The 9,145-nt window shown below is 37.9% G+C and overlaps 2 protein-coding genes across 5 annotated transcripts; one reads left to right on the top strand and one right to left on the bottom strand.

Annotated features, from left to right (window-relative positions):
- LOC103133635 (alpha-2A adrenergic receptor-like) lies at positions 1–2,544 on the bottom strand. Of its 4 annotated transcripts, XM_016667965.1 has the most exons (3): positions 2,346–2,544; positions 1,484–2,188; positions 1–1,396 (listed from the first exon to the last, which is right to left on the bottom strand). In XM_016667965.1, the coding sequence occupies exons 2-3, from the start codon at positions 2,018–2,020 to the stop codon at positions 821–823; spliced, it is 1,113 nt and encodes a 370-aa protein (XP_016523451.1). In that variant the 5' UTR covers positions 2,021–2,188; positions 2,346–2,544; the 3' UTR covers positions 1–820. The 4 variants fall into 4 exon arrangements, with proteins under 4 accessions (XP_016523451.1, XP_016523449.1, XP_016523450.1 ...); XM_016667963.1 differs by having other exon boundaries at positions 1–2,188; XM_016667964.1 differs by having other exon boundaries at positions 1–2,191; positions 2,350–2,544.
- Positions 2,545–4,082: 1,538 nt separating this feature from the next.
- On the top strand, positions 4,083–8,677 carry smndc1 (survival motor neuron domain containing 1). Its single transcript, XM_007545326.2, has 6 exons — positions 4,083–4,236; positions 4,513–4,639; positions 5,853–5,995; positions 6,495–6,656; positions 7,833–7,986; positions 8,074–8,677. The coding sequence occupies exons 2-6, from the start codon at positions 4,520–4,522 to the stop codon at positions 8,209–8,211; spliced, it is 717 nt and encodes a 238-aa protein (XP_007545388.1). The 5' UTR covers positions 4,083–4,236; positions 4,513–4,519; the 3' UTR covers positions 8,212–8,677.
- Positions 8,678–9,145: the final 468 nt, after the last annotated feature.

Below are 9,145 nucleotides of genomic sequence, written 5' to 3'. Positions count from 1 at the left end.
AAATCCCTGGGTCAACTTGAGTCAGGAACATTATATTATTATAGCTGCACCTCAGAAATGAACATCATAGCAGAGTTAAAAGGCACACCGCACTTTCTTAGATTTTTATTTGTACTTTTTATTCCTTTCACTTATCAATTATGCAACAACAAAAAGAAATCCTAACGAAATATGTTGAAGTTTTGCAACCTACTGCATTTTCAGGTTTTACTTTAATACCCAATACGGAGCAAATGATATCAGGGTCAAGATGAATACAAATAGTCAATTTAATTGTCGGTTTGCTAGTGAACTGTGAAAGTATACTGCTGTTAAATCTAATATATAGCAGATTAATGGTGTGGAGGCTGGGGGGCCCAAATTAAAAAAAGGATCCCCAAATTAAAATGATTAGGGCCCCGTATATTCTTGGGCCAGCACTGACAAGGTGATTATGAAAGTGTCACAAATCTGTTACGCATCTTTTTAGCATTTAATTTCCCTTACTGAATCACTACCGCTGTGGGGATATTATACAGTCGTCAGAAATAAATAATGTGCCAAGTTATGTTTATTTACAAACTTTGAAATTTTAGGAGATCTATACCATTGTAGCATGCAGATATAAGTCACGTTTTGATGCATCTGTGTCATTTTAAATTTGTACTCTTCATGACAATATTATAATTATGATAAACATGAACATTTAATGTGTAACATTTTTCATAAATAGCCACCCACAATGTCACAGTTAAACAATATCAAGACTCTAAACTGGCATGCTGCAACATTGTAATACAGATTGCAAAACAAGCATAATACACACTTTTTTGTTTTTTAATTACAAACCTCCTGTGTTTCTTTTGCAAAGGATTTTTCTGAATGATTTTCTGAAGTCTTTGTTGAATATGGTGTATATCACCGGATTTAGTGAGCTGTTGCAGTAGCCGAACCAGAAGAAGGTCTTGAACAGCTTCTCCGGGATGCAGCACGTGTCGCAAACTGCTGCAAGCGTGTAGGTGAAAAAAAAGGGGAACCAGCAAAGAACAAACACTCCCACGACCACGGCCAGGACGAAGGTGAAGCGCCTCTCCCTGTACTGCCTTCCCTTCCACTTGCTCGCCCTCGCAGAGGACAGGTCCTCTGCCTTTGCACAAGTTTCTTTAGGTTTCACCTGAGTCGCTTTGGGTGTTCTCCCGCTCCTCTTCTTCATCAGGGAACACAGGATGTTTTCATTCCCATCAGAGGAGGACGGCTCTTCCTCCACGTCCAGCCCGTAGACCTCTTCCCCGTCTTTCAGCTCATCCATTTCCTTCTCTTGCTTTTCTCCGGGGTCCATGTCAAATTGGGTGTTCTCTAAGTTGCCGTTCTCTCTTTGCCGCTCTCCTGGTGAGGCTCTGGTTCTTTTCTTGGCAACCTGGTAGATCCGGACATACACCATAATCATGATGACACAGGGTGCAAAGAAGGATGCAATGCTCGAGAATATGATATACCATTTCACCTCATTGATCTTGCACGCAGGGTTGTCCTTTCCTCCCTCCTTCTTTGTCATTGTGATGAGCGGGGGGAATGAAATCAAGGCTGCAAGCGCCCAAACCAAGCAGATCGTGCATTTAATCCTGCGGGGCGTCCGTTTCAGGTTGTACTCAATGGCTTTAGTCACAGACCAGTACCTGTCCAGGCTTATGGCGCACAGGTGAACGATGGATGAAGTGCAAAAGAGAACATCCAAAGCCAGGTGGATTTCACACCACACTGTGCCAAAGTACCAGTAACCCATGAGTTCGTTTGCTAGGGAAAAGGGCATCACTAAGGTGGAAACCAGAATGTCTGCGCACGCCAGAGAGACTAAAAACAAGTTCTGGGGCGCCTTCAGGACCCGGCTCGTCATCACAGCGATCACTACCATGACGTTTCCAAACACGGTTAGTAAAATAAGCATCCCCACCAGGGTGGTGAGCATCACCGAGGTCTGCACAGAGAAGGGCTGCTTGCCAGGCAAAGTCTCGTTTCTGCTGGTGAGGTTGAGGCAGCCCATCAGGACGAGCCGTGGCGTCCAAAATAATAGTCTGAGTTGTGTTCACTGCGAGCCGAGGAGAAACTGTGCTCTCCCACTGCCTGTTCGGGGGATTCTCTAAAGGAAAACAGCAGCAGAGAACGGTCTCTTCATTTTGCTGAGATTGCTGAAGAAGTCAATAGTTTGTGTCTCCTTTGAGAGTAAAAAAGTATAAACAAAATAACCATGAATATCTCTTTGTGTTAAAGAGACAAGCTCTATTAAAAGTGATTTAATGCATTCCACCTTTTACATAATTCTCTTTTTTACTCAGTGCTGGTAATAGCAATAAGAAATATGAATCCACCTACCTTTAGGAATAAAACTACACATTTTAACTCCCTGGAAGCCATATCATAAATCACCCATTTTCCTTCAATTCCTGGTCTCTTCATCTGTCTTCATCTGTCTTCATCTGGTCTCTTCATCTGTTGCAGTTGTAGTGAAGCTCGTGTTTTCAATGGGCTTGATCTGACGCTGGAGATCTGTGATGCTGCCTCCACTACAGTGAGAACAGGAATGGGAGGAGTTCAACTGCTGAAGACATAAAAAGTGATTCGGTGCTGCTTCCAGACGCCTAAGTCATTGGTTGATTTTTGAGGATGATTATGTTGGTGATTTATAGAAGCAATTTATGTGCACTATTAGATTACAGTGTTGTACGAGTACACGCTATCGTTTTGAGCTCCTGTGTCATAAGCCAATCATATATCTTGAAAGTAAAAAGAAAAGAAAGAGCTGGAAATAATGGTTGTCTTTGGAGAGAGGAGGGGGTTATTCAGTTGTTCACTAATAGCACTTAAGGCCCAGATAGAGGAGACTGTTGACATACAGCCTGACACAGATTAATCTAATCTTGTTTTCAGAGCAGAACTGCATTAATCAAAATGAATGGGTTTGATTAATATACTAAACTTTTACAAAGTAAGTCAGATACAACTTATATTTTAAAGTTGTTACTTGTGTCCAGTGAAATGATACACATATGGGGTAAATTTAATTTAGGTTTTTAGGAACCTTGTTCTTCTTGTGCTTCTTATCTGATAATGTAATTTTTCTACAGTTTCTATGAATTTATGACATTTTGCTTATTTTTCACTGTTTTACACAAACAGTGTAAAACAGTTACACTGTTTTTACACAATAAGCGATTCATTTTTACTCATTTTGTTTTTTGCAACACCTCTACATCAGATTCCAGTCCAATGTGTGACATTCTGGGTGAGTGAAGCTGTTGTTGCTGAGCTCAGCCTTGCTACATTAGAGCACACATATCTGTTGGACTTTTTCATATTCTTCACTTTGTATGTACACACTTCAGCGTCTATGGGATTTTATGTGATAGACTAACACAAAGTATTTCATATTTGTGAAGTGGAAAGGAAACGACTTTCCAATTTTCTTTTTAAGAGAAAATCTAAAGACGGTCATGTGCATTTATATCGACTCTGATTTGGTACTCTGTCAACTCATCTTTTGCTGCAGTTACAGCTGCAAGTATTTATTTCTAGCAGCTTCTCTAATTTAAAGAGTGATATTCTTAAAATTCTTTGCAAGCTCAGTCTGACTGAATGTAAAGCGATTGTGAACAAAGTAAATGTTAAGTCTTGCATGGAAACTGGAAAACTGTGATTAAGCTATTCTAACTAATACATTTGCTTTGATCTGAACTATTTCATTATATCTCTGGCAATATGTTTAATGTTGTGACAAAATAGGTTTTATACACTTTAGTGTTTCGGAGAAATGATGTGGAAGAAAATGTTGTTTTACTTTTGACCACTTAGAAACCAACTGTGCAGCCATCGATTTTGCTTAAGAGCTGTGGGAAGTTAAATATATATAACTTTATTATGGGGTGGGATTAAGAAGTACTCTTTTACATGTTTAAAAAGACAAAAACTGAATAAGTAAACAACTTTAAGCTCATTGGAAATTGTTGTGGCGACTGCACAAGGTTGGTTTTTAAGTCGAAAGTCAAAGAGAGACTGAAGATGCTATGTCCAGCCGATAGGGGCGCTGATGAGCCTCTAGAACAGCGTATCATCGCATGGGATTTATACTGGTTTCCGGTGTGCTATTCACAGATAGACAGAAGAAGAGCACATTTTAAAAATAAGAACAGCTATTTACGAAAAATTGTCGACTTTGAATCGTACTTATTGTTCAGCTGGTTAGACAAGGGTTCTAGAACAAAGGTAAGACCCACATAGCCGCTCTTTTGTTGTTTCTTCTTTGTGGCTGTTAGCTAGCGGTAGCCTCGTTACGGTAAACGTACGTCGAAGAAAAGGCCTTGCTAAGTGTTAGCGCTGTGCTAACATTCAATTTTTTAGTTGACGCATTATACATCAATTTATTCAGATTTTTATAAAGCGGGATTAGTAGTATAGTCATAAACGTATTTTATACTGCACCCTCTTATCAGCTACCCGTAATAAACTGGGTAACATCGCATTTTGCTTTTTGTTTTTTAGCGCACAAATGTCGGAAGATCTGGTGAAACAGTTGAGCAGCTATAAAGCTCAGTTACAGCAAGTAGAAGTTGCCTTATCAACCGATCCAGATAATGAAGACCTCCTAAAACTTCAGAAGGACTTGCAGGTTTGTTTTCTCCCTTCATCTGAAAATTGTTTTCACTGTAGCATTTATAAAATGTTTTTTACTAGGAATACAGTGGGTCATCATGTTTGTTGATATGCGGTCTTGTCTGGCTCCATCCATCCCAATGATAATGAACCCTTGTGTTCATTGTCCTTCCAGTCTTATTCCCTTTCGTTCTTCATTCTTTGCTCTCTACATCCTGCTTCCCACAATTTCAATATTTTTCATCCATTACTTCTTCTTTATGTTTTTTGCAGATTATACATATTTGCCGTACGTTTATAACATGAAACTGAAAACACATCTTAAAAAGTATGCCTTTTCATTAGTCTTATTAGGAAATTTCAAATAAAGTTACAAAGCATTTGTCACTTTTGGGCAGTTTTTTTATTGGCGTGTAAACCATTACTTTTTGTGTAATCTAACTTCTTTTTGTATAGGTTTAAAAGACAAAGTACCTTCAATAAGATAACCAAATGTATAATAAAAATTAGGGCTACACAAAATCTGTGAAACATGTAATCAATAAAGTTCAAATGATTGGTAAATGAACAAACAACTATGTTGATGTCCTTCTGCTTTAGATGGTACTTATTTACTGCAGTTCTTTGTGATTTTGATATGTAATAAGTCTTTGTGTTGAAGTTTGCAAATGAATAAAATTGTCCACTATAATCACGTGAGCCCCACACATGCATAGTTTCTAGGACAGGAATGTGTGCAGTGCAGGAAATCCAATTGAAGAGAAACTCTGCCAAGTTTTTATATTTATAGAATCTAAAATTGCATATAGACACGAGCCAGTGTGACAATCTCATGGTATAAAATTGATCTCTTTCAACTAACTGCCTGACAGAGCAACAGGTTGGGAGATCTTTTCTCTTTTCAGCCACAGAAAACTCCACTAAATCCAGGAGCGTGTCTGACCTCTCATTAAAATGACTTAAACCTGTAGGTTTACACAATTAAACAGATTCTAAGCCATAACTTTTGAAATCTCCGGTTTACCTGAATACACACTCTTACCTTTGTCTAATAAGTTTGATCAAGTCTATAGACGTGATGAATTGTATTAACATGAAACCCTAAAAATAACTGATGACATGGAAGCATTTGAAAGGGAGGAAGTAGGAAGTCATTATGTTGCCTAACCTAATAAGAGCACCTTAGTTCCTGTAATTATTCTTTTTTTTTTTTTCTTGCTCTTTTGCAGGAAGTCATCGATCTGACTAAAGATCTCCTGAGTTCGCAGCCCGTTGATGGGTCTTCCAGCACCAGCGGCTCAGAGTCGGTGCCAGTGAAGAAAAGCTGGAAAGTGGGTGAACGATGTTTGGCAACGTGGAGCCACGATGGCCAGTGAGTTTCAACATCCTTTTTAAATAAACAAATGACTCGCCAGTGTAATGTGTGTCACCATAAAGCAGCACCTTCTTCATTGGATGCACAAAAATATTTTTATTCATAGTTCTGTTCCGTAAATGGTAACTGATGAAGACGAATCGTAATCGTAACATTTCAGAAACCTTAAGTCAGAGTGAATATCCTCAAAACTGTATTTTGACATTCAGTTGCATTTTATTCATTTCATATAATGATGTTTTCCATTCTTCTTATGTAACTTGAGGAAACGCATTGTTGTTTTATAGAGTTTGTGTCTTTTTAACTGTGTACAAGTATATGGTTTGGAGATATTTAAAAAAAAAATGCAGTTTTTCTTCTAAAATTGAAATTAGAGTTTGTAACATTGAAATGGAATTATTTCATACTTACTGAGCCATTATTGAACGTTGCCTATTAAGTAGACCTTGAGTCTTTGGCTCATACTCACCTGCTTACAGACGTGATCTTTTGACAGGGTGTATGAAGCTGAGATTGAGGAGATAGACAGAGAGAACGGCACTGCGGCCGTTACGTTCACAGAGTATGGGAATGCTGAAGTGATTCCTCTGCAGAACCTCAAAGCCGTGGAGGAAGGGAAACGATCTGACGATGACGGAGGTTTAAAGTCAAAGTCAAGGTAATGAACGAACTCGTCTTGTTTCTTGTTTTGTTCGTATTTCTACACTGAAAGCTGTGAAAGCCTTGCATCACTGACGCTTTACATTCTGCTTCCCCAAATAAGTAAGATATGACTTTGTGTCTTTCCACCTCTGACCACAGAAGTGTTTTCTTTAGGTTTGTGAAGCTACACTAGCCTTTCTATGAGGTGCCAGGCAGCCTGTTCCACAGATCAGGCGCCACCGCTCAGGAGGTTTTTGATTTTGCATTTGATTCTAGATTTATGGATGTCCACCATCAGCTGATTTGTGCACATTAATTGCTGTGGGTGGAGTGTTGGGGACACTGAAGACCAGACAAATATGGAGGTGTCCATACCATTAAGACTCCTAAGAAAGCAATAAAACCTGGAAGTGGAGCCTCAAGTGGCAGGAATGACACGGCCAGTGTTGACCGTTGCACTCATCCATTCCTTTCTCTGCTACAGTACAACAAAAAGATACAGTATTAAAAACTGAAGTCAAAGCCAATATTCTGTTCATGTTACCAACAATATTATTATGAGACTTGTCAATTGAAAGTACATTACAATATTAGAAATGCTGCATTCAAGACGCATGCACCATAGCGTTTCAAGTGAATTACAATCATTTTACTGCTGATTTTTAGTCGCTGATTAGTTTGGGTGCTAACATTATTTCAGTCTCTTGACTTGATTGAGATTGAGATTTTTTTTTTGTTTTAATTGCATATAAAAAATACCAAAGACTAAACAAATTAATGGATGTGAATTGAATCTTAACCCCTGTTATTTCTGCAGCAGTCACAACACAGTTTTAGTTTTTGCTGTCCAATTATTAATTGGTTAATCCAAAATTTTATCAACAGATCATTTCTTCACCATATGAAGTTGTACAGAAAAGCCTGATGCATCCTTTGCCACAAATGACCAAGCACATGTGAAAGAAACTTACTGCATCTTAGGCAATACCATGTTTACTATTTAGCACAGCAATTTTATTAGAATAAAATTGTTCTTTCTTGCAGCCCTACAATCTTAAAATGTAGTTTTTTTTTACATGACTACTTTTGTTACAGGTCTACCACGTCAAGTCAATTCATAAATTGCAGTTCCCGATCTCTGGTGTGAAGTTTGTTGTTTTAACTTTCTCTCATCTTGTGTGTGACTTTCTAGAAAAGAGCAAATAGCGGAGCAGCGAGAGTATAAGAAGAAGAAAGCTCAGAAAAAGGTACAGAGGATGAAGGAGCTGGAGCAAGAGAGGGAGGAGCAGAAGTCTAAGTGGCAACAGTTCAACAACAAAGCTTACTCAAAGAACAAGAAAGGACAGGTAAGATAGTTTTAACCTCTTATTGTTTTTTTTTATTATTATTATTTCTCCTCCAGCTAACCAGTTTATTTTTTTATGTCCTTGTAGGTAAAGAGAAGCATATTTGCATCACCAGAAAGTGTAAATGGAAAGGTGGGAGTGGGAACATGTGGCATTGCAGACAAACCTATGACCCAGTATAATGACACATCCAAATACAACGTCAGACATCTGATGCCACAATGACCTCGCACACTCTGTACATAATAATCCACTGTATACTAGTTGTATCTGTGCTTTTTGTTGTGTTTCTACATGATTAAAGTCCCTCGTATAATGAAAGCTTTTAAAGGAACTGGTTGGACACCGGTGTTTAAAGTATTGCTGTAGTTATCTTGTATATTACGTAGGCTCAACTAAAAGATTCACATGAGGGATTTTTCCACCACTGGAACAAAGTCTCCTGTTGCGTAAGAACGTATGTTGTGGAAAAACCTGTGGAGTTTGCTGTTTGTACTTATTTTTGAGGCAAAATCTCCTCCAAGATGTGTTGATTTGGAGTGTACATTTGATGCTGGATTGTTCAATTCTCATCAATAACAATATCTGATTATTAATTATGTTGAGAATTTGGAATGACTAACTTGACATTTTAATTTCTGTACATGTATATAAAAGCGTAAAATAAACCTTATGTTCTCGTTTTTTTTTTTTGTTTTTTTTTTTCTCTCAATGTAGTATAGGTGCTGTTAACCCTGCAGATGGCAGCAGAGACTTTTACACTCAGTACAATTAAGCTAAAATGTGAAGCCGTTTGGAGATGCCCAACAAAAATAAAATCCTGGCTTCAGTTAAGCAGTAAAACAGTATGATTTAAAATTGCTGGCAAAGGTACATCATAGTAACATAGAACATCATTAAAATAATCTTGGTTATTGGACAACTGTCAAGTCAGCAGGCTTGTCTGTGTTCATTTAGGCTATAGCAATTCTGTACTTAAAAGAAACCTTTAAATTAGTCTTAATCTCATTTTCTGAGAAACAGAATGTTGGGGTTTCATTAATGATCACAATTAACAGAAATGAATGCTTGAAATGTGACTATAAAGGAAAAAGTGAGTTTTAATTTTTACTTACTTTTTAATTGCATCATTTGTGATGTACTGTACATAAACCCTCAC

This window comes from Poecilia formosa, unplaced genomic scaffold, assembly GCF_000485575.1.
Source record: "Poecilia formosa unplaced genomic scaffold, Poecilia_formosa-5.1.2 Scaffold12, whole genome shotgun sequence".
NCBI lineage: Eukaryota > Metazoa > Chordata > Actinopteri > Cyprinodontiformes > Poeciliidae > Poecilia > Poecilia formosa.
The sequence above is the reverse complement of the archived record's forward strand: the minus strand, read 5'-3'. Positions and strand labels throughout refer to the sequence as shown.